This window comes from Spermophilus citellus (genome assembly GCF_964194105.1).
Source record: "Spermophilus citellus genome assembly, chromosome: 2".
Classification (NCBI taxonomy): domain Eukaryota; kingdom Metazoa; phylum Chordata; class Mammalia; order Rodentia; family Sciuridae; genus Spermophilus; species Spermophilus citellus.
This window is the reverse complement of record NC_138183.1, coordinates 21,559,396-21,585,965: the sequence shown is the minus strand read 5'-3', so window position 1 is coordinate 21,585,965 and position 26,570 is coordinate 21,559,396. Positions and strand designations below refer to the sequence as shown.

At 36.5% G+C, this 26,570-nt stretch overlaps 1 protein-coding gene across 3 annotated transcripts in view; it reads left to right on the top strand.

The window, feature by feature from the left end:
* KIAA1958 overlaps positions 1–26,570 on the top strand; it is a 142,969-nt gene that overhangs the window by 67,313 nt on the left and 49,086 nt on the right. For all 3 annotated transcript variants that reach the window (XM_081282457.1, XM_081282456.1, XM_081282455.1), the window contains exon 2: positions 3,575–4,769. In XM_081282457.1, the coding sequence (XP_081138583.1) occupies positions 3,599–4,769 (1,171 nt within the window). In that variant the 5' untranslated portion in view covers positions 3,575–3,598. The remainder of the gene's footprint in view (positions 1–3,574; positions 4,770–26,570) is intronic.

Sequence of the window (26,570 nt, the reverse complement as noted above, 5' to 3'; positions counted from 1 at the left end):
TTATACCTTACCTGAATTGCTGTATCAAATTTCCAAAATTTCCTCTAGTCCATCTCTCTTCCATCTATAATCAGAATGATTCCGGTTACCTTCTTCCTTAAAACTATATACTTTATTAACTGTGTAACAAAGTTCAAATTATTTTGCATGACCTGCAAGACCTTCATGATTGGAATTGTATTGAAATCTGCAGATCAATTAGGGAATAATACCAACCTTACAATGTTGACTCTTCACTAATAGAGTATATCTATTTGATCAGTCTAATTTCACTCATTATTCTAATTTTTGGTATAGAAGTCTTTGACATCTTGGGCTGGGGTTGTGGCTCAGTGATAGAGCATTTGCCTCCCACATGTGAGGCACCGAGTTTGATTCTTAGCACCACATTAAAAAATATAGATAGGGCTGGGGATGTGGCTCAAGCCGTAGCGCGCTCGCCTGGCATGCGTGCCGCCCCGGTTCGATCCTCAGCACCACATACCAACAAAGATGTTGTGTCTGCCGAGAACTAAAAAATAAATATTAAAATCTCTCTCTCTCTCTCTCTCTCTCTCTCTCTCTCTCTCTCTCTCTCTCTCTCCTCTCTCACTCTCTCTTTAAAAAAAAAAAGAAGTGTTACAGAAGAATATTTTTGACTTATTCCTAATCTTAGAAATAATTCAGTCTTATATATAAGTATAATATTAGTTGTGCATTTCTCATAGGTGCCCATTTATCTATTTGGGATGTTGCCCTATTGTTACAGTTTGCTAAGTGTTGTTGTTGTTGTGTTTTTCTTTTCTTTTCTTTCTTTAATTTGGGAGAGGAGTAAGGGGGTTGAACTCAGTGTCATTCAACCACTGAGCCACATCCCCAGCCCTATTTTGAATTTTATTAGAGACATAGTCTCATTAAGTTGCTTAGCACCTTGCTATTGCTGAGGCTGCCTTTGAACTCATGATCCTCCTGCTTCAGCCTCCCCAGCAGCTGGGATTACAGGTTACAGGTGTGTCTGTTTCTGTCATAAATGAATATTGAGTTGCCTTTTATCTTTTGAAATGACCTTGTAGTTTTTCTCCCATGGATGGTTAACACATTGAATTACACTGATTTTTGAACATTCAGCCTTGTATTCTTGGAGTAAGTTTTATGTGGTCACAATGTATTACCTATCCTGTACACAATGGAATATTATTCAGCCATAAAGAAGTATAAAATTATGGTATTTGCCAGTAAATGATGAAATTAGATACTGTTATGCTAAGTAAAATAAGCCAATCCCAAAAAACTAAAGTCCAGATGTTCTCTCTGATATATGGAGCTAACTGACAATGGGAGAGGGGGAGATGGAGGTTCACTGGGAGAAAGGGAGGGTGGATGGGAATGGGAAAGACAGTAGAATGAATTGGACATAACTTTCCTATGTTCTTATATTAATATATGACCAGTATAACTCCATATCATGTACAACCAAAAAAAATAGGAAGCTATACCCCATTTATGTATGACATGTCCAAATCATTCTATTGTCATGTAAAACTAAAAAGAACAAATAAAAGAAAAACAATGTATTACCTATATGTACCTTGTTGGGTTCAGTTTGCTTTTTTTGTGGTACTGAGGATTGAACCCATGGCATTGTGCATTGGAGGAAAACACTCTACCAACTGAGCTATATCTCCAACCCCTACATCAATATTCTTTATGAATGTTTTCTTTATTGTAAAGGCTTTGTCACAGTTTTGGTATAAGCATTATGTTGCTCTCAAACAGGTTGAGTGCTCCCTCCTCCTCTCTTTTGAAAATACTTGCATTATTTTTTATTGTTTCCACGTGAATTAACAGAATTAACCATGAAACCATTTGAGCTTTCTTTTAGAAAAGTTTTGTTTTGATTTGTTTTGTTCTGTTATCAGTTTCTGTTGTAGAAAGTTTATCATCCATCAGCAATTGAGATCTAATAGTATTAAAACAAACCCTTTGAAAAGTTCAGAACCTTGTAAGGAGTAACACTTTTAAGGACTGTTGTACAGATTGTGGGAACTGAATTCAGGTAGAAGCCAACCAGGCATTCACTGTTACATGGCTCCAAACTAGCTTTGTCAGGTTTTGGAAAACTGATATAATACTTTTATACCTGAACCTTTTTTTTGTTCCTGTAAAGCAGGTTTTTTTTTTTTTTTTCCAAACTGTTAAATATTTTAGCTGGGTACGGTGGTTCACTCCTGTAATCACAGCAGCTTGGGAGACTGAGGCAGGAGGATGGCAAGTTCAAAGCCAGCCTCAGCAAAAGCAAGGTGCTGGGCAACTCAGTGAGACCCTGTCTCTAAAAAAAAAATTCAAAATAGGGCCGGGATGTGGCTCAGTGGTCGAGTGCCCTGAGTTCAATCCCTAGCACCACAGATAGATTGATAATTTCATAAAGATCCTTGCGCCTCCCTGCCCAGCTTTCCAGGATCTCCTTCTTGACAGAGCCCTGTTAACTTTTCAGAGTGTTTGCAGACTCCACATACCCCTTTCACTTTCCTGCCCATCATGTTGTCTTCACTGTTCTCACCCAGCCCAGGACCCATATAAGTGATCCCAAGTCCTGCCAAATAAGAAATGACTTATTTCTATTTGGTAGTTGCTTATCCTTGGGTTCACGGGACCCTTGGATAGTGGAACACTTCAGACATGCCTTTTACCTCTGTGTAATAAATTGGAATATTTCAGAAATTTCAGATAGCCAAGACTGGTAGAATCCTGCTTCTACCAGTGCCTGACCCTGTTCTGGCTATCCTTACTGATGGTCTACAGCTTGCCCTGTCAGAGAGTCTTCTCCTGCTGATTAAGTTTAATTTTTATTCTCTACTTGAATTTCAGTTCCCTTGTTTTCTGGTACCCAGCAGAGCATAGATTCCCTCTCTCTGACATCCATCCTAGAATGGATTCAAACCACCTTTTTGGCTCTGCTTTTAGTAATGAAGTTTCTAGAGGATAGCAGTGGAAGGGTATCTTCTTGGTTAATACACTACACACATTTCAGTATTAAGGGGCTAACTAAACCTCTCTGTCACTTTGGAAAGGAAATGTACCATAAAGAAGCTTATCTCTCTCTCTTTTTAATTGCTTAATTAGTTCTTCTTTCTTTCCCTCTTTTTTTTTTCTTTTGTGTAGCCATTATTATAGCTATAAGGAAACTGGCAAAATTTGTCTCCATAAGTCATTGTTTTTACTTTTTTCCATATTTCTTTCCGGTTGCTGCCCCAAAGCAGTGATACTAACTAGGTACAGTTTCAAAGTGCTTTGTTTGTTATGTTGATTTTGTACTGGGGATTTAACCTAGGAACTTTACCACTGAGCTACATTTCTAGCCCTTTTTATTTTTTATTTTGAGATAGGGTCTCACTAAGTAGCTAAAGCTGATCTTGGACTTGCAATCCTCCTGTCCCAGACTCCTGAGTTGCTGGAGTTATAGGCATATGGCACCATGCCCAACTCTGAAGTGCATTTCTTTTTTTTATGACAGATGATCATAGTTGGAAGAAATTAATTGAGATATGGGAATGTCGGATAATAATGGTTTCTTATTTTGATTATTTCCTTTTAGGAAAGACACTGCTGATCCTGTAACATGGAGGATTGTCTTCATACCTCATCTGAGAATCTGTCCAAATTGGTCAGCTGGGCCCATAGCCATGGGACCATTTGCAGCCTCATTCCAAACCTAAAACACTTGCTTTCTGAAGGTTCCCATGGGAACCTGACCGCAATGTGGGGCTGTAGTGCTGGCCATGCTTATCATTGGCCACTAACAGCTACTTGTAGAGCTGGGTCCCAAGAAAGGGTCTGTTTCCAGGACAACAGAAGTTTTAACTCTGATAGTCCCAGTATAATTGGGGTGCCTTCTGAGACACAAACTAGCCCCGTTGAAAGGTACCCTGGGAGACCAGTGAAAGCAAAGCTAGACTGTAACCGGACCAGAGACTCTTGTGACTTCTCTTATTGCAGTGAGCCCTCTGAACTGGATGAAGCTGTTGAAGAGTATGAGGATGAAAACACCCTGTTTGATATGGTTTGTGAGTCTTCTGTTACAGATGAGGATAGTGACTTTGAACCCCAAACCCAAAGACCTCAAAGCATTGCTCGCAAAAGGCCAGGAATTGTTCCGTCTTCCCTCCATTCAAGTTCCCAGACACAGATGGTTGATGAATGCAGCAATGACGTCATCATCAAGAAAATCAAACAAGAAATTCCAGAAGATTATTACATTGTGGCAAATGCAGAGCTGACTGGAGGGGTAGATGGACCAGCCCTGTCCTTGACTCAGATGGCAAAACCCAAGTCTCAGACTCATGCTGGTCCCTCCTGTGTGGGGTCTGCTAAGTTGATTTCCCATGTAACATCTGCCATCAACACGGAGCTAGACCCACATGGTATGTCTGCATCTCCTTCTGTGATCTCCAGACCAGTTGTCCCAAAGACTGCTAGGGTATCTCTGGCTTCACCAAACAGAGGACCCACTGGTACCCATGGCACCAACCAGCAGGTGGCCATGCAGATGCCTGTGAGCACATCCCATCCTAACAAACAGATCAGTATCCCTTTGTCTGCCCTGCAGCTGCCTGGACAGGATGATCAAGTTGCTTCTGAAGAATTCCTGTCTCATCTGCCCAGCCAGGTCTCATCCTGTGAGGTAGCCCTCTCTCCCTCAGTTAACCCAGAGCCAGAAGTGAGCTCCAGTCAGCAGCAGCCTCCAGTTGCTCCAACTATAACCACTGAGGCCACAGCGCAGTGCATACCAGGTATGGCACATGAGGCGATAGTGAGTCCCTCATCTATGTGCATCAGAGAATTCTGCGCCGTCCAAGATTATTGCTTCAGTCCTTTTCATTCTCAGAAAGCTAGAAATAATGAAATACATTTCATCCAGGTGATAATATTCAGGAAGTTCATCTGAATTGAGGCCATTCATCCAGTTAATATACCTCAGGGCTGAGAGGACAGTTTTGAGAATGTGTTATTGATTCTATGTGACTAGATTTAAGATTGATATCTGACCTTAAGCTGAATTTTTTTGAAGTTGGTTTTAAAGTTTTTTAAAATGCTCTCCTCTAAGTATCAAGGTATTTAGTTGCTGTTTCAGGCTACATGATATTGATAAGGCATATGATGAAAATAGATCCAGCCATTAGAACCAGCTTTATCTGAACCAACTTCACATTGGTAATCATTTTAGTGGATGTGATAGCTTGAAATATTTTTTTTACAGCAACAGACATTTCTAAAAGAAGTGTTAGATCTTTTCTCTCAAAATTTAAAAGAATCAGATAATATATTTTTGCAATATATGAGCCTAACTGTAATGAATTGAGATGAGAGTAGAATGATATTAGAACTCTACACCTGTAGTTCTAATGTTCTTTTTTTAAAATTTTTTAGTTGTAGTTGGACACAGTACCTCTATTTTATTTGTTTATTTTTATGTGGTTCTGAGGATGGGATCAAGGGCCTCGAATGTGGAAGGCAAGCACTCTACTGCTGAGCCACAACCCCAGCCCTAATATTCTTTAGTTCTAACATTCATTATTTATTTAACAGTAAATATTGTTATTTATTTACATAACAAAGGGGTTTGAGTTCATGATTTAAATCTAATAGGCCAGAAATTAAAACATGAACAAGAATGAATAGACATGCAAAGAATATGGAAAGCAGAGATCTGTGGTCATTTTGGTCTCTTTTAATCTCAAAATAGTCATATATTTTGGGAAAAGCTTCCTAGAAGCTGAGGCACCAGTCCCTTTGGCCCGAAACTTCCCCAAATTACGTTTCCTTTACGTTTCCTTTACAAACACACTTTTCCAATTTCAGTGTGAACATTAAGATCCCTAAAAGGAAGTTTACATTTATTACTTTTCTAGCATAGTCATGATGTTATTAATAAAATATATACTGAAAATATTCATATCCTTATTATAAAACTATGCCTTTTCAGTTTATTCATTTTTCTTTCTTTTTTAAAATAACAGCTTTATTGAGATATAATTCATATACTGTAACATTCACTTTTAAAAAGTGTACAGTTCAAATAGAGAGTAGTGGTACATACTTGTAATCCCAGCAACTTAGGAGGCTGAAGCAAGAGGATCACAATTTATAGCCAGCCTTGGCATTTTAGCAAGATCCTATCTCAAAAATTTTAAAAAGGGCTGGGGGTATAACTAGAATGCTCCTGGTGTAGCCATCACCATTATATAATTTCAGAACATTTTTATCACCTCAGAAAGAAACCTCTTGCTTACCAGTATAACTCATTCCTCCCTCCAGTTCTTGGCAACCAGCTTTTTATCTAATTTATCTACTTATTTTACAGATGTCATATGTAAGTGGAATCCCATGTTATATAACTTTTTGTGACTACCTTCTTGCTTTTAACATAATATTTTCCAGTTTGATCCCAATTGTGGCATTTCTTTTCTTTTTATTGCTAGATAGTATTTCATTGTACAATATGCCGTATTTATTTCATTGTACAAATATGCCATTTCTTTTCATCAGCTGATGAACATTTGGGTTGTTTCAGTCTATTGTTATTATATTGCTACTATGAACATTTATATACAAAAAATTTTTGTGTGGGTATATGTTTTTATCCTGTTTGGGAAACTACCTAGGAGTAGAATTATTGGGTCCTGTGGCAACTGTTTTAACTTATTAAGGAACTGCTAAACCATTTTCAAAATAGCTCCACCATTTTAGTCTCACCAGTAATGCACAAAGGTTACTATTTCTCCACATTATCACTAACATTTAATATTTTCCATGTTTAAAATAATTAGAGCTATAGTGTTGGGTATGTGAAATATGTATCGTTATGGTTTTGATTTGTGTCGTTCTATTGAGCATTTTTTTTGTGTGTGCTGCTTGGGCTGTTTATAGATCTTTTTTAGGGAAATGTCTGTCTAGATCTTTTGCCCATTTTTAAATTAGGTCATCTGTTTATTGGTGAGTTATAAAAGTTCTTTATGTATTCTGGATGTAAGTCCCTTATCAGATACATGATTTGCAACTATTTTCTCTCATTCTATGGGTTGTCTTTTTCTTTCTTTTAAAATATTTTTACTTTATGGGGCTGGGGATGTGGCTCAAGCGGTAGCGCACTCGCCTGGCATGCGTGCGGCCCGGGTTCGATCCTCAGCACCACATACAAACAAAAGATGTTGTGCCCGCCGATAACTAAAAATAAATAAATATTAAAATTCTCTCTCTCTCTCTCTCTCTCTCTCTCTCTCTCTCTCTCTCTCTACCTCTCTCTCTTTAAAAAAAATATTTTTACTTTAATCATTGAATAATACTGTGTATTGGCTATTCTTCATATACTAGATGCATTGTCTTTATTAGACTGGGTAACATCTTTGTACTAGGAAATCTACTCTTTATCCATGTAGTACTTTTGTGAATCTGGTTTGTTTGTCAGCCCCATCCCCGACCCCTGCCTTTTTTTAAATATAAGTTGAAGACATAGCCTGGCCAAGTTTTCTACATTCTCAGTTTACATTTGAGAATATAATTCTCAAATGTGTTTTACAAAAGTGGTATACTCAAGCAGTTCAATAAGACTGTTACTTGTGTCACACACCCTTTCACTACCTTACCTTGCAAAGCCAAATGCATGACACAGAGCTCTAAACCACTTCTTGTATAATGATTCGAAAAAGAAATTCAGCCTATTTGCAAAAGAAGTAATTTTAAAAATCCTTGTATTATTGTGTGTTTTACATTCTTATGGACTTTTGGAGGCTTCTTATAATAGCTTAAAAAGTAGATATGACCAAGGATACCACATAACATGCAGTCATGACCTGTGATTTGACTTCATTCTAACAAGGAGGATTGGTTTGTCTTGGAGTTGAACCCTCAAGAACTTTGTAAGGAACTAGTAATGGAATTTTCTAAGGAATCATTCTCATTTTTTGATCCATTGTTCTGTGGAAAGATATATTGCCAACATATCATTAGCTTTAGAAAAATACTACTTGGATTGGAAAGAGCAATGAGACAAATAAAAACCTGATTGACATTTTTCTTTTTGAGAGATATTTAAAATTAATGTATAATTTCCCTTGGTTTCCTAGAGCACAAGCTAGGTTCTGTGTTCTAAAGTTTAATTTATTTATTTGCATTTGTATTCTTATAATCTCCATTGTAAGTAGAGATTTAGAAAAAAATAATTCAGCATGCCCAAATGTATGTGATTGCCTTGATGAATGGACCTTCCACAGTTAATGTATAAAGCACACTTGAGACTAAACAAACAAAGATTCTGAAAGAACTTGCTGAAAGCTGATCAGGCTCTTTTAAAACAGATGGCATAGAATCTTGAGTCTTTAGCAGGTCATTGCATAAATATTGCATATCTTTAAATGATTTTTTTTTTTTTTTTTTTTTTTTTTTTTTTTTTTTGGTGGTGGTGGGTTACCATGGATTGAATTCAGGGCACTCAATTACTGAGCCACATCCCCAGCCCTTTTTAAAATTTTATTTACAGGCAAGGTCTCATTGAGTTGCTTAGCCCCTTGCTGTTGTTGAGGCTGGCTTTGACCTCTTGATCCTCCTGTCTCAGCCTCCTCAGCCACTGGGATTACACACATGTGCCACTGCACCTGACTTTAAAAGATATTTTTAAAATAAATAATTTGACAAATGACCTGAATGAGGCAGAATAAAGAGAAATTGATCCATTTTGCTTAATTGTGCTAATGCCACTTAATTTTTTTCCCTAATGAAAAATCATCCTTATTTCTGTTTATAACTGAGTTTGTAAAGTTATAAAATGTTAAACAAGGTGTGAATAAAATAATGACTTTTTACTTTATCTCTGCCATACTGCTCACTCTTAAGTTTCTAGCAACTTGTAAAGAGGATGTGCATGTATTGTCGGTCACCATGGAGCATACCTGTAATCCCTGTTACTAGGGAAACTGAGGCAGGAGGATCACAAGTTTGAGGCCAGTCTCAGTAATTTAGTGAGGTCCCAAGCAATTTATCAAGACCTTGTTTCAAAACAAAAAATACAGAAAAAAAAAAGAACAAGGAATTATAGCCCAGTGGTAAATGGCCCTTAAGTTCAGTTTCTAGTAACAACAACAACAACAACAACAAAAAAAGAGGATATGTGATTAGAAGAATTATTCACCATTTTTTCATTAACTTTTGATTTTTTATATACATTGGGGTATTTAAAAATTTGAATCCTTATTGCATCATGAGTTAGGTTTTTCTGCATATTGTATGTGTAATTCTTACATATATTCATATATATGTATATATAGCCTCCTTTAAGATTTTGTGCAAAGGATCCCTTTTATTAACCATCTCTTCCCAGAAGTTTTATGATAGCAAGCAATCAATTTTTGCTCTTCAGATTTGTAATATATATTTCCTCTTCTGAATATATATATATTTTTAATCTTTTAATAGATTCATATGTGTTCTTGATACACAGTCATAGGTCACAATGCTAGGGATACATTCTGAGAAATGCATATTGTATACCTAGGCTGTGTGGTATAGCCTGCTGCTGCTCCTGGGCTACAGATCTGGCTAGAATGCTTATACATTGAATACTTTAGGCAACTGTGACACAATAGGAAACATTTGGGTATGTAAGCATAGTTAAACAAAGAAAAAGTACAGTAAAAATAGAATATGAAAGATAAAGAATGGTACAGTCTGTATGGGGCACTTACCATGAGTGGACCTTGCAGGATTAGAAGTTGCCCCATTTGAATCAGTGAGTGGTTAGTGGTGAGTGGATATGAAGGCCTGGGAATTATCTTGCATTGTTTTTACACTGTAAATACTATGCTTAGGCAACACTAAATTTATTTTTTTTAATCTTCCTTCAATAATAAATTAACCTTAGCCTGGTGTAACATTTTTTTATTCCATATTTTTTAACTTTGATTCTTTTGTAATAATACTTAGTTTAAAAGGCAAATACTTTGTACCACTGTACAAATATATTTTCTTATTAAATATTTTCTCATTCTATAAGTTGTCTTCTATTTTTAAAAATATATATATTTTAAACATTTAACTAGTTTGGCCAAAAACTAGGCCTGCACAGAGGCAGGATCATCAGTATCACTGTCTTCCATATCTTGCCTTGCTGGAAGGTCTTCAGGGGTAGTAACACATGAAGAGCTGTCCTCTCCTGTGACAATAGTGCCTTCATCTGGAAACTCTTGGGGGGACCTGCCCGAGGTGGTGTTTGGTATCTTCCAGTATTATGTACTGTACATAATTGTATGTGCTGTACAGATAGACCATTCTTTTTCGTTTCTGTGTAATAACTGTGTTTAACTATGTTTAATTATATAGATACTATTATGTTAGAGTTGCCCACATGTTCAGTATAGTAATATGCTGTACAGTTCTGTAACCCAGTAGCAGTAGGCTGGCATTGCTTACACCAGCATCACCATAGATGATGCCTTGTGCTGCAGCATTGTGATAGATACACAGTAAGTAGATAATAGGAATTTTTCAGCTCCATTACTGTCATGTGTAGTCTGGCATTGACCAAAATGTTGATAGTGGTACATGAATGTGTTAGAAATAGTAACTCATAGCCTGCTATGTATATTGGAAATAAATTAGCTTTTAATTTTGTCAGTAGCATTTCTGGATGTGTGGATTTTCTTAATTTTTATGAAGACTAATCTTTCAACATCTGTTTAGTTATAATATTTTTTCTTCCTTCATTATTTTCTTTAGGAAGTCCTTTCCCTACCGTAAGGTAGAATAATGAGTTATCCAGGGGGTAGGGAGGTAGCTGAGTTGTAGAATACTTGGCCTGGCACACATGAGGCCCTGGATTCAATCCCATCATAAAAATTAAACTTATCTGTATTTTCTTTTGGTTCTTTTATAATTCTGTTTTCTATTCCTTTCCTTTTCTTTCTTTCATTTTTGACATTTAGCTCTACAACTAGAACATATTTGGGGGTATAATCTCATGTTGTTCTTTTTGCAAGAGTTCAGCATTATTTATTGAATAATTCCTATTCTACATTGAATTTATTAATATACCACATTTTTGTGTATAATTGGATCCGTTTCTCTTTTCTATTTTTATTGATCTCTTTATTTTTTCTAATTTTACTGTTTGATTATATTTTATATGACAATGTAGAGAGACGGAATGTAGTCTAAATTATTTAATATATTTAAAATTACTAATGTAAAATTGAATTCAGTGAGCTTTTAAAAATTTATTAAGACATATATTATTTCTAGTTGTTTGGTTTGTGTTGACACAATAAGTAATGGTTTCTTTTGTCATAAGCAAAAACCCTGAGTTAAACTAAAAGTAATGAATTAATTTTTTAAAAATTTTATGTATGTATTTGTTTGTTTTAGTTGTTGATGGACCTTTATTTTTTATTTATATGCAGTGTTGAGAATTGAACCCAGTGCCTCACAAATGCTAGGCAAGTACTCTATCACTGAGCCACAACTCTAGCCCCAGAATTAATTGTTTTATAGACCAAGGAGAGATGTTCAAGAAGTGTTCATCTGGGGTTCAGATATCTAGTTTCTCTGCCATTTGTCACCTTGGCTTCCTAGGTACAACATTTTGATTCACTGATTCCTACATGAAATGAAGTTCATTGTGCTGCCCAGTCTAGCAGTAGACAGAATGTGTGTCATAGCATTTGAATTAACCCCTGAACCTGGAGTATCATAGGAGTATCAGTTCCTCACCCTGACAATAGCATTGAGGTCTAATCTACAAATACCACATAGCTGGGTGTGAGGGTTATGGGGGGATGTTCTTCCAAGAACATTCTAAGTTCTAATTTTTTGTTTTGTTTTTGTTTTATGTTTTGTTCTTGAGGGGCAGCACACCAGAGGTATTTACTACTATTTATTTGCAGTTTGTTTTGAGCATTTAGTTTTTTTTTTTTTTTTTAATGTGGGCTGATTGGGCTGATAGGAAGAATTGTGTATATCATTCAAAGACAGAGTATACTAGAACCATGTTCTAATATGAGGGATGCAAATATGTATAAATGTGGATTCTTTCTTGGGGGGTAAGTACCAAGGATTGAACTCAGGTACACTCAACCTCTGAGCCATACCCCCAGCCCTATTTTGTATTTTGTTTGTTTAAAGACAGAGACTCACTGAGTTGCTTAGCACCTTGCTTTTGCTGAGGCTGGCTTTGAACTCTTTATCCTCCTGCCTCAGCCTCCTGAGCGCTGGGAGTACAGGCGTGCCACCATGCCTGGCCTAAATTTGGATTCTTATATTCGTATGTATATGCATACTTGTGCATATACACATTAATTCGTGTATTTCTTTATTTCACAAGAAGTGTATGCATCCTCATTCAAGAATGAACAAGAAAAAAATTTACTTTCTTAGCTATAGCTTTTCCTGGAGTTTGCAGTATAGGAAAGAAGTAAATTTTGAAAGTTAAGAGAAAGTAAAATTTTACGTTCTTTTTGTTTTTGTTTTGTTCTGTGCCAGCATTTTCCTCCTTACCATGAAGGTGTGCTTATATGAGGATTGTGTGGCATGCAGTTGTGGGCATTGAGAATAGAGCCTGGCTACTGGAGTTTAGAATCAGATGTATCTGAACTGATGCCCCCCAATCCCATCTCCTGCCAATCTTGTAACCTGAGACTCAGTTTCCACATTTGTAAAGTAATGATAATGTCTGTCTTGCAGGGTTATTGTGAGGACCAAATGCAAAACTATAGGTAGGTAAAACACTAAAGAGAAGTCCTGATATGTAAAACATTCATGGATAATTTCCTCCCGTGTTAATATTTTGTTTTCATTATCATCATTACTTTCATTATTAGATCATTCTCAATACTCTCGTAGATTCTGATTTTATGCCCATTGATCTACTAAAATGTGGTATATGGACAAATATCAACGTCACCTTATTGGAAACACAGAATCTCAAGCCCTGTCCCAGACCTGCAGAATCATAATCTGCATTTAATAAGCTCTCCAAGAGACTTGCATGCACATTAAAGCTTGAGAAGCAGTGATCTAGGGAATGCAGGATCCACATTATACGCCACCTTGTTGTTCCATCTAGGTACCAAGTAACTTTGAACACTTCCTGAGAGAATTCCTTCCTTTGTGCATCTGCATGTCCCTATAGGAGAGGCCAGAAACTTGTTTTCCAAGTTTGTATTTCACCAAGTCTTGTGACCATCAGCTTTGCCAGGTAAATGCAGCTTCACCCAATTCAGGGAAATGCATATTAAAACAGTAATGAGATACATTTCTATTTATATCAGAAAGGTTATTTTAACTTTCCCAAGTATTGTCCAAGGAGTGGAAAAATGGGGACATACTGGGGGGAATATAAATTGGCACAATTCCTTTGGAGAGCAGTTTATAGTTTATCTAATAAGGGTATGTATATCATATAATTTAGGAATTCAGTTTTTAAGCGTCTTCCTCATACTTCCATAGATATATAAGGGATATTTTACAGAGATATACCTTACAACATCTTTGTTATAACAAGGGCAGGAGTAGTCAGTTAACTTGAGTATCTATCAACAGATGCATAGATAATTTATTTGTGATGTGTTTTCCAGTGGACTAGGTCAAATCAGCCACATCTGTACTTATTGACATGGAGAAATTTGGAAAACAAAGTTGCAGAATATTATTATATATTAATACATTGCTAGAATATTACACCTTTTTAAAAAAGCATGAACATGATCACATTTGTTACAAACATGCATGCACAAACTCAAGAAACAGTGGAAGGAGACACCCCAGATAGGTAATAGGGATTGCCTTTAGGGAGGAGAAGGAATGGGAATGGCTACACAGGAAACTTGAACTATATCTTGTAACATTTTCTTAAAAAAAAAAAAAAGTAAATAGATGACAAGGTGTTATTTATTAAATCTGAGAGGCAAGAACATGAGTTTATATTAACAAGGCAGCATAAGCCTCTTGCTTCAGCTGGAACTCCAGTTGTACAACTGCCTGGGTTCAGATCCCAGCTCTGCCCATTTTTGGGTGATTTTGGCAAGTAGCTTAGCTTTTTTGTCTGTAAAATGAAGATAATAACATATTTTATAGGGCTGATAGACTAAAAGAATTAAGTTATACAAAGCCCACTGGTTCATGGTAAACATACTCTAGCTAGTATTATTCTGTATACTTTTCTGTGTGGTTTAAAGTATATTTCCTTAAAAAAAATATAGATCATGGAGCACAAATAATTCATTGTGAAATATTTATTTATTTACTTACTTAATTATAGTACTAGGGACTAACCCAGGAATACTCTACCAGTGAACTACATCCCTAGCCCTTTTTAATTTTTATTTTGAGACAAGATCTCACTAAATTGCCTAGGCTGGCCTTGAATTTGCAATTTCTCTGCTTCACCCTCTGGATTCTGGAGGATTACAGTACCACTGCACCCAGCGGATTGTGTGGATTGTTCTTACAGATTTCATCATTGGCTTTTTTACTTATTCTGATGGGATACTGCCATGGGAATGTTTTTAAAAAAACACAAATATGAAATGTCCTGCTGTATTCTCTATTTAGCACTTTTATTTCCAGGATCAACATTGCCTGAGTTCCACAAAGGAGGAGGTTCTTTTCTTCATTTTGCTGATGAGAAATGAGCCACAGAGAAACTAGATGATTCATTTGGAGTTTCATTAGGGAGAAAGCTGGTCTTGCTAACTAAGAGGGGTGGGGTTGCTGCTTGTGCCATGGTCCCTGTCTCTGCTTGGCTTATTACAGGAATAGTCTAAACTGCTATTCCCACTCCCCCTTCTTATCCAAAGTTTAGCTAGATTATATTCTAAAGAAATGATTTGTTTTTCTAAGAATCATTTTTGAAAGGACCCAGGGTTTCATAAAAGACTTGACTGTATTAGGGACAGGGAGACATGTGTCTTAGTGTTTTTCCACTAGCATCTGGACAAGTCACTTGCACTTCAATTTATCACACTTTTTTTTTAAGGATCAACTGTATAACAAAGCCCTATGCTGGGCTGGTGAAAATACAAAGAGGAATGTCAAATTTCTTGGCCCTGGGATACCATGATTTAGAGAGGAGACAAAAACCAACAACTTCAACTCCAACTATATAGAAAGAGATATATAAAAATGTGGTGGAACATATATAAGGAGCAGTTAATTCAGCCTTTGAGAACACATGGAGGGGTGTTTTGGGTAGACCAAATGACATGAACAAAGACATTACGGTGTGAACATATGCAGAATGCTTAGAGAAATAAGGAATTGAGTGTGACTTGATAGTAGACTTCAAGGGTGCAAAGAGGAGTTGCAGTTGGAAAAATGGACTGGAGCCTCCTGTGAAAGACTGAGCATGTGATGTCAGAAATGTCCTAGGTGGGAAGGAAAGGAATACGGTTAGTTTGTTATGGTAGAAGATCATGCTCATAGTGATGCAGAAGCAGAGGCTGGGACAGAAGAGCTGATTTATAGGGCATTACAGTAATCCACATGAGAGATGGCAATAAGTGTACATGTGAGTCATCATGAAGACCTTGGAGAGGAGACAAATGTTTCAGGAGTTTAAAGTGTAGAGCTTGCAGACCTCTGAGAATTTCTGTTGCCACCCACACATTCACTGTCTGAAAGACACAGCATTGTTTTAGGTAACACCAAAAAGTCTTCAGAGCACAAAGATCTATAGTGAAGTCTTCCATGTAAAGAAGAGTTCTAAAGAATACCATGTTCATTCATTCACCCACTCATTCAACAAATATCCATTGGAAGCCTACAAAGTGCCATGTTCAGGTTGGGTACTGCAGATACAGCCACAAATAAGTTAAAAATACAGTTTCTGTTCTCATGCTATCCACACTCTAATCGGGAGAAAGATATCCAGCTCTGGCCCTCTCAAAACACTGCAATTTAATAAAAAGCAAACCCATGTTTCAAATATTTCTTGAACTGAGATGTTGTTAATCATACTGTGCATGACTTTGTAAGACTAAATTGGTTGCCTTTAGATAACACATTCATTAGGACTGTTTCTAGGATGATATATGACTAACAGTGGTTAGATGAACAATTAAGCCACCATGATAAATGAAAGCCAAGTCTTTTTTAGCTGGAAATTAGAAGTGCAGAATTTACAGGCAACTCATTCTACATAATTTATTTTAAACACTTTCTACTCAGCTACAAATAATAAGCTTGCTTAGGTTAAAATTGTAGCATTGCTTATTTTTGTGGACAGTGTCCTATCTTTTAAGAATTAAAAATATAATCATTTACTAGTTTTCTGAAAGGCAAAATTAGAAAATCCAAACTAACTGCTATGCATCGTACATACTCCTAATAGAGTTGGAGAAATTGTGTTGTAATGGCTTTGTTTTGAATGCTCATACATCCTTTTTTTAGTATCATTTATCTTAGTATTCACAAGAAAATCTTCCCAAGTGGCTTCTCATTTCTTTAAAATATTACATGAATGGAATAAAAACTGTTATTTACATATAAAGTTCACCTACATATTACTGAGACTTCCAAATACGTAAAACATACCCAAACACAGCAAACTAACAAAGAGATGTAAATCTCAGATTGTAATTTTCTTTTTAGTGAATTTGGATTTGATTAAGACTGCCAGGAAACCAGGAGCCAGCTCAAAACTGAAAAGGCATTGGCCTTGATTTTCTAGCCTCATTACCCATTCCTTGTGTTCTGAAAAGATGAGATAATGTACAACCCCAGGGCAGGCAAGGCAGTAAAGGTACTGAGTCTTAGTCTAGCATCCCGTGGCCCAAGCTGCTGACTACCTTGGGTCTTGGCAGAGATGCACAGAGTACAGATGATCTGTTTCATTCTAGGCCCACTGATAATTGCTTATCTAGTTCTCATTTATGATGGCTTGTGTTCCTAAAAGAACATATTAGAACCTGGAGAAGTATTTATAGAGCATGGCCAAAATGAAAAGTTATGCTTCTATGGCTACAAATGAATTTTAAGCTTTATGTTAAGTGAGGACAAGTGATTGAAACACCTTATTTGTTTTGTTAACTGAGACATATATCAATCTGTTTTTTTCTCACTGCTTAAAATATATAGGATGAATTTCTTAGACAAAAACATTAAATTTTATTCTTTTTAAATTTTCTTTAATCACAGTAATATTTGTGCATGGCAAGTCATAAAGTGGTTTGACTGAACAGTAGCTATCTCTCACCTTAATTCTCATCACCCCATTATCCCAGCTCTCTAAAGGAAACTGTGGGAAGCCACCCATGAATTCCTTGCGGTCTTCTCTTAAGTATGATAGCCAGGGAGATTTTAGGTTTAACCTTGAGAACTATCACACAATAGATTGCTCAAGATATGTGATTTTTATCTCTGCTCAAAGAAGTTAAGATAGCTCTTCAATATATATATATATATATATATATATATATATATATATATATATATTCTTAATGATTAACATGTTACTTTATTTAGCTACAGAACAGTAAATGACATAAAAAAATCCCCAATTAAATTAGTTGTTTCTTAAGCTGATCCCAAAAAAACCAAAGACTGAATGTTCTCTCTGATAATGCAGATGCTAACACACAATAAGGGGCAAAGGAGGGAAAATAGAAGTTCATTGGATTAGACAAAGGGAAATGAAGGGAAGGGAAGGGGGCTGGGAATAGGAAAGACAGTAGAATGAATCAGATATACCTTTCCTGTATTCAAATATGAATACGTGACCAGCGAAACTTCACATCATGTACAACCACAGGAATGGAAAGTTATACTCCATGTGTATATAATATGTCAAAATATACTCTACTGTCATGTATATCTATAAAGAACAAACTTTTAAAAAAGTCAATACAACAGAAAGCAAAACCACATGAATGAATGAATAAATAAATTTACTCGCTATATAAAGAGTCACATATATTTTGGTTATTCATGAAAAAATCAGTCCTGGTCAACATTTTTAAGTTGTCTTTTTTCTGACAAAGAAAAATCCTAAAAGTAATGGACATCATACTTTAATAAATATTGGTAGCTCTCAAGTCTTACACAAATTGGTACTCACCAGTGTGAGGTTTTTTAATAGGCAGAATAGGTATAGTATAGGGTATATATACTATATATTGGCTGAACTGACTCAATTCATGTTTTAAACATTTGTCCAGAAGAGAATGGATCTCCATTAATGCCTCTCTCTCAAGGGGTTATTTTTATTTGTTTGTTTGTTTGTTTGACCTCCAGAGGTAGGTTATTTCCTCCTGAAACAAAATCTTGGTTAAGATAACATCGATCACCTTTCTTAGGGACCCTTTAGCCTAAAAGGCCAAAGACCTCCAGCAGAGCAGGCTTGTTTCCTTTTCCTGGGATGCATTTGCAGATGAAGTTGTTGTTTTAAGGGGTATGTTATCTCTACATTTAATTTATATAACAAAATTTATCCCAGTAGAGGGATTGGTATGTCTGGCATGTACAAAAAAACTGTGCATTAATCTTTTTTTCTTCCAGTTTTCATTCAAGGGATTGGATCACAGGATATTTTTGTTTGACGAGTCTCCCTTATTATCAAAATGCCATCAACTTTAAGCAAGTTCCCCACTGTCTATTGTACCTGGACACACACACACACACACACACACACACACACACACACATTTTCTCTCTCTCTCTCTCTCGATGGACATCCCACTTTATATATTTATGTTAGATTTTATATATAAAATCTATCTCTGGGGTACTGTCCAATGAAGGTCACATTGTTCATACAGAGACTGCTAGGGACCTCTCTGCAGAAATCAGCAGGGCCAAAACACAGATGCTTACACTCATGGTGTTCTTTAAGACCTGCAGCTTTCATCTCCCCTTTCCTACCCCCTTAATTATTAGACAGGATAATGGGCCCCAATTATGTTTTTTTTTTTCAAATGTAAAGGCCCTCCTGTGAGGTTAAGCGTGTTAGTCCACTCCTTCTTCTCAGAGCAGCCAAATGGGAGTGGACCCAAATGGAAGTTACAAAAAATCTCAGACTTAAGGACTAAAAAGTGCACAGCCAATTAGAAAGTCATGGGCCAGGCTAGTAGCCTTGATACCCTCCCAACACCTATACAGCATAGATCCAACAATTAGCTGAATGTGTGTGTGTGTGTTTTGTGGTGTTGGGGATCGAACCCAGCTCCTTGGGCATGCAAGGCAAGCACTGTATCAACTTGGCTATATCCCCAGCCCCACTTCCCCCAGTGCTTTTTAATGTCTGTTCAGCATGGACTATGATTGATGCCTTTATCCACAAACCATAAGGCCCCAAACTAGTATACTCAAATGGAAAAGCTTTCATTCAGTTTTCTCACTTACATCATTGGGGTTCCACCTTTTCTTCTCTCATTCAAATAAATTTTATTTCTTTCACTTTAACCCTCTGCCACCATCCATGGATTTCATTCTTTAAACCTATGAGACAAGAACCCAGAAAGAAATCAGTGAGGCCTACAGCCCACATAAATTTCATTTGTCAGCAGAAGCAGCAAACTGAGCCCCACAAACTCTGATTTTATTCCCATGGGCAAAGAGTGGCTGGAAAGCAGGGTAGAGGCCAGATCTTCTTTGCCCATTTCTCCACCCAGCTTTCTTGGGATTTTTCTTTTGCTTTAGCCCATGAATAGTGTCCCTGACTTACAGCAGGATAATTCACAGCTGTCTGGAGCCAGGCTGAGAAGTAGTACTTGGACTGTCAGCACTAGGTTGAAAGGATCAAAAAAATTTTTTTAATCCTTTCTTCTAGTATCCTGTTATCTTTGCACTTTGGAGACAGCACCCTTTTGTACCCCCAACTTAGTTTTTGATTGCTCCTTATTATGCAATTGCATACATGTCTGTACCTACAGAATTTCTTCCTTCCTTTTTTTTTTTTTAATCTCTATCAGACCAACTCAACTGTGAGATTGTACAGTAATTCAGAAAACTATTCAAAGGCTGGATTGTTGTAAATCTATAAAACATCATCTTTTTCTTAGATAGGTTTATATCATTCAGCCAAGATCTTTCCCCAAAAAACCATCTATAGAATCAACACAGTATTGCCCATGTTTTAAAGGGCCAGAAACAGGTGTAAAAAAACAGGTATAAAAAAAACACAGAGACAGACAGGATCCCCCAAACCATGGCCAACAGTTGGGAACCTTTAAAATAGATTAGACACAATAATGAGGACATGGTTTTGAGAAAAAGGAAAAAGGTTTATTTCTTTGTTAGCAGAGGAGAAGCACGGGGACTCCTGTCCCAGAGGCTGTGGTTCTCCTTTGCTAGCAAAGCAATAAAGCTTCTTTTTTCTTTTTTCTCAAAACCATTTCCTCATCATTGTGTTGGCATTGGGAACAAGTGATACCCATCTTGAAAGATCAGGATCAGATCCTTGTTCCCCAAGTGTTCAAGATTAAACATCCCAAGAAATGCCAAGGCAAGAGTAGAAAGTAAATTTTATTTAGGGGGTAAGAGAGGGAGGGAGTGAGTGAGAGGGAGTGTGTCCCCCAGAGAGGAGCCTGGACCCAGAGCTGGTGCCCTGGAAGTAGGAGTGTCTGGTCTCTTTATAGGTTTTGGGTTTCCTTTCTTTTCAGGTCTTAGTGACCAAAAGGCATCCAGGGGTGGTTGCTTCATGTTGGAAAGTGTGATCCTTCCCCTTTCCCTGAGGTGTTAGCAACTGGTTGATGGGGGAGTGCTGTCTACCCATTTCCTTTTCTTTGATAATCAGCTGCCTGTCCTTTGCCCTGGTCTCACAAGGAATATTTGGTAACAAAATTAAATGTAATAGTGGTTCACTTCACTTTTTGAATAAAACCCTTGCTGCTTATTTTAAAGGGGATATGTTTTTCTTTTTCCTTTTCTCCCTTTCTTCCTCCCTAAGTTGGGGGAAGAAAACAAGATTACCTTGAGTTATCTATCCTTGAGCACACACCCACCACAGGAAGGATAATCACCAGAAGGTCTAGGAAGTGAGTGCCTATCTATCTCCCATGTTAACAAGTGAATTTCAAAATACCATCAGGACACAATTGGGACCCCCCAAGGTAGGGCACACCTTTGAACAGGTCCTTTAAAATCCCTCTGTTTCTGATCATGTCAGCTACTTCCCTCTGCCACACTCTTCTGCCATGATGTTCAGCCTGCATGCAGCCTCTGGGACAGGAGTCTCGTGTGTTTCTTCTTGGCTAACAAAGCAATAAACCTTCTTTTTCAGTTTTCTCAAAACCACGACCTTGTTATTGGGTCAACATTGGGGACAAGGACTGAGTTTCAGTAACAGAACTATATAACATACCACTTTTGTAAAAGATATCCTGTGTTTTAATATACACTTAGAAAAAGGTTGGCAAGGGCACACTAACTGATTATTGTAGCTATTCTTGAAGAATGGATGTTAAGGAAACAGTTTCAAAGTGAGAGAAGAAGGGAACAACTTCCTACTGTTTATTCTGTGTGCTTTTTTGGTTTAAAATTTTACAATGAATTTAAAAATTAAAAATAGGGCTGGGTTGTAGCTCAGTGGTAGAGTGCTTGCCTGGCATGTGTGAGCCACTGAGTTTGATTCTCAGCACTGCTTATAAATAAATGAATAAAAAATAAAGGTCCATCAACAACTAAAATACAATAAATAAAAATAAAAAGGTCTTGTGTCTGTACCATTTAAAAGTTTTTTAAAAATTAAAAATGACAAAATATTTTTAAATGAAAAAAGTGGAAGTACTTATACATCCCTTATTTACACTGGTCTGTTATTGTCAGGGCTACAGTCCTATCCCTGTGGAGGGTATGCTGCAGAACCCTGACTCCGCTGACTGAGATTTATACAGCTTGGCCCATCACCAGTTGCCAGCCACAGACTCAGAAATCAAGGAGAGATCAACAAAAGCTGAAAATTATCTTTATAAAAGTTCATGGCAGATTCAGCAGTAGCTGGACCCCACGCCCACCATTTATTCTCTCAGATTATTGGTCTCAGAGCTGACAGAATTTGAAAGGAGTGGTCTTTAATTTGGATAGATAAAATGTGTCTAACCGGGGTAAAGGGATAGATTGACACACTACAGTGTAAAGTTAGCAAATTAAACAGGTGGTTAAAGACCAGAGTCAGGCAGAAACCAAAGCCTTCAGGTAATTCTTGAGCAGAAAACCTTACCCAGGCACCAATTTTGAGTGAGATTTGTCAGTATAGTATAGCTTAGAAGTTCTGATTTTGGTGGACTGCCAGCAATTTCTGCCATTTTTTTTTCTCATTTATTGAAACATAATGCATATATCATAAAATTCTCTCCTTTAAAGTTTGCAGTTTGGTGGTTTCTAGTACATTCAGAGTTGTGCATCCATCACCACACTATAATTCCTGAATGTTTCGTTACTCCATTGCTTCTCCACTCCCTTCAGGAACTTCAGCCCTGGCAGCCACCAGTCTGCTTTTTTTTTTTTTTTTTTTTTAAGAGAGAGAGAATTTTTTAATGTTTATTTTTTAGTTTTCGGCGGACACAACATCTTTGTTTGTATGTGGTGCTGAGGATCGAACCTGGGCCACATGCATTCCAGGTGAGCGCGCTACCGCTTGAGCCACATCCCCAGCCCACCAGTCTGCTTTTTGTGTCTGTTTATTTGTCTATGCAGATGTCTCATATAAGTGAAAACATTCAATAAAGAATCATGCAGTAAGATTTTCTGCCACAAGAATTGTTTGAAGTCTTCAGTTTCTGCCTGGTTCTGGATTTTGACAACTTGTTTAATTAACTCACTATACAAATAGAATCCTATCTTACTCCTTCACCTCTGGCCAAACATATAGTGTCTTGCCCCCAAATTGAAACATTCCTTTCAAACTTTGTCAGTTCTTAGACTTAGCTCTTTCACTTAGCATAGTGTTTCAAGACACATCCACATTATCAGTACTTCGTTCAGTTTTATGGCTGAAAAAAGTCTATTGTATGGACATGCTACATTTTGTTTATTTTTTTCATCAGTTGATGGACATTTGTTTTTTTCCACTTTTTTGACCATTATGAAAAAATGCTCTGCTATGGATATTCATGTACAAATTTTGGGTTAGACATATGTTTTCAATTTTCGTTATATACCAAGGAGTGAACTTGCTAGGTCATATGGTACCTCTCTGTTTAACTTTTTAAGGAATAGCCAAATTGTTTTCCTAAGTGGCTATGCCATTTTACTTTCCATCCAGCAGTGTATGTGGTCTAATTTCTCCAAGTCATTGCCAAACATGTGTTTCAATCTGCCTTTTGATTATAGCCTAATCAGAACTGGGTGAGAAGTAGATCTCATTGTTGTCTCAATTTGCATTTATGTAAGAACTGACAGTCCTAGTGTCATTTTTGGGTATTTCTGTCAGAATAATATGAGGGTTTTAAAACGTTAGGAGTGTGCATGTTTTTTTTTTCCCTGAGCACTGACTGACCAGTAAATCTTAGTACTTTTGCTGTCATTTCTACCCGTCATGCATAAGTAAATCTGTTATTGACCTCCTTTCCTCATCTCTTAAAGTGATAGAAACAATTTTATTAATTTCTCCATAGAAGTATAAATAATTGTATAATAATACAGAAAAATAGGTAAAAATACAAGATGATACTTAACGGAGTGAGGGAGCTGTCACTGAGTGATGTGGCTCAGTGCTCTCCATTGTGGTGCCAGAAGAAAATACTAGATTTCCTATATTTTTATTTAAACTAAGAAATAAATTAAACTTTACTAACTTTAAATGTCTTGATCGGCAGTAGGATATATACATCATGTAAATAAATATACGTATTTGGGGGCTATTCAAAAATCATTTTTACCTAGAGGTATAAAATCAGAAAGTCTTGGAAAGACAAAAAATGAAATGACTGATTATAGTTGAGAACTTTTTTAAAATAAAAGCTTATTACCTAGTTTTACACCCTGAACTTTAATCAGCAAGGAAAATAAAGAATCCTTATAGTAGCTACTGTTTCTGTGAATTTGACTTTAAGGTTTGATTAATGAATATAAATATATTTTCCTTAAAAATAATGCCTGGGATTATATTTTACTGAATAATTTTAGTCTCTAGAGTATACTAGGATTTATGTTATAGGTCACTGGCTTTTTAACACTTTGTATGTTATTATAATTAATGCTACTGAATTATGATTCTGTGTTATGGAAAGCAACTATCTCATTGTTAAGAGAAAAGCTTTCATTTTCCTGTTTTGCTTATACTTGTAAATGGGTAATAGAATGCTAATACATAGGAAAATACTCTGATTTTTATTTTATAATTAATTTTTCAAAAATGTGTTTTGTTATTATCCACTGACCCACTTAGAGAAATGAACATCCTCCTGTCCATTAGGTTATTGCTTCTTGGGTAGAATTTAATGAATATTAATAGCCTAACTCAGAAGAGAAGAAGGTAATTTATTAGAGTTTTGTACATTTCCATTTTTATGTGTTATCTGTTTTCCTTTTGCTTTATGTGCCATATCTTTTATTTCTAGTTGATTTATAACTCCTTTTTGTTTTTTATTTCATTTTGCATTTTCAGTACAAGATGCCTCCATATTTTGATCCTTACTAGGATATGCAATTGTGAATTGAATATAAATTTAAAGGAAGAAATGGTTCCTAATCAAAATTTTGTAATAATTGTTTCTATTGTGGGTATAGCATTTCATGTCATGAATTCATCAGATGTTACCTTGTATGTTGTTTGTGTTTGTTCTCAGTCATTGAAGCCAGAAAATTTCAGTAAACTCATGAAAAGCACTTCTCAAACACCCAGTTCTGACTGTCATACTGATGAACTGTTAACAAAGGACGATTCTTATTTAACTTCCAAACCCCTCTTCAGGACACAGGGTCATATGTTGTTAGCTCCCTTTCATTACTGCATTCAAAATAGCAATAATACTAGCCACCACTTCTTGGATGCTAATTATCTCACTAATTACTTACATTAACTCAGTTCTCACAACTTTGTGATGTTAGGACTATAATTACTTTCATTTTACAGAAGAAGAAACTAAGTCACAGAAAGATTAAAGTTACTCAGGCAGCAGGAGAGCTGGGATTCTCATTTGTGCTCTTAACCACAAGGCTCACTTTGTTACTGCAGTGCTTCTCTTGAGTGTTTCACATCCTCCATCTTAATTGGAAGTGCTGTTCTAGGCCCAGGACCAGCTTCCCCTCAGTTTGCTTTTTTCCTCCAACAGTTTCACTGTCAAAACTACTATTGCTCTTCTTTTTCTAGTTCCATTTTCCAGCTGCTCTTGTTTGTCCTCAGAGGAAGGAATAAAGATGTATTTAACAACTGAGAAAGACATAAACAGGACAACTTAAAACAATGCCTCCCACGTTGAGGCCGTGACTATATTTTGTTGAATGTTGAAGCACACATACAAACAGTAAAATTTTTAAAAACAAAAAGATTTACTTTTCTGAGTTTTCTTTTGGCTTTATATTTTTCTTATGTAGGCTTAATATTTATTCTAATGGTCAAATATTTTCCTTATGTAGTTTTAATGTATTTATTCTAATAGTCAAATTAATTCACTCATTTAACAAATATTAAGAGTGCCTGCTATTCATTTCTTTAAACATGGATGAATTCATGGGAGGGAGAGTCCTTTACCTCACAGCTTCTCTTAGAGCTTATGTTACAGACATTGGTCAAATAATCACGCAAACAGATAATTATAAATTGTTAGAAATGCTGTGATAGTAAAGAACAAAGGATCAGTTAGAGTAGGGGGAGGGTATTGGAAAATTCCCTAAGGAAGAGACACTTGAACTGAGAATGGAGGATGAGTGGTTAGGAAATGGAAACCTACAGTGTATTCCTGATGGACGGTTGGCTTGTGCGAACTTTTTGAGAGTAGGCACTCCTGTGATACTGAAAGAAGAGCACATGTGAAAATTGGATGGGAGCCACTGTGACTGGAATGAAGGAAACCAGGTCAGTTTGATTTTAGATTCTATTGGCGAGTTAGGATACCAGAGCCTTGTGAGAAATACCAAGGAAGGGCCATAGGGATTCATGGAAGGACATTGAGCAAAGGAATGGCAGGGACAGGTGGGGGATCTAAAAGGTTCACTTAGATTGTGGTATGGAAGCAGAAGTGGACATAGGGAATGCCCAGGAGCTAAGGAAGAAATTTCTTTGTCACTAAGTTCAGTGTGAAAGCCTATTCAGGTCTTCAAATCTATAGTTTTAGATGATCAAAAGGAATATACCAAGCTGGGCACGTTGGCACATGCCTGTAATCCCAATAGCTCAAGAGGATGAGGCAGGAGGATCTTGAGTTCAGCAACTCAGCAAGACCTTGTCTGTAAATAAAATATAAAAAAGGGTTGGGGATGTGGCTCAGTGATTAAGCACCTCTGGGTTCAATCCCCAGTACAAAAAAAGTGTGGGGGGGAATATGTCAAAAATAATAACTTCTTTAAGCATAACTGTGTTAACAGTTTTTCTCTTAAATATATGATAAGGCTATATTTTTTGAGAAAAATAAGAAAAATGAAGGGCATATCTAGTCCATTCTGTCCTAAAT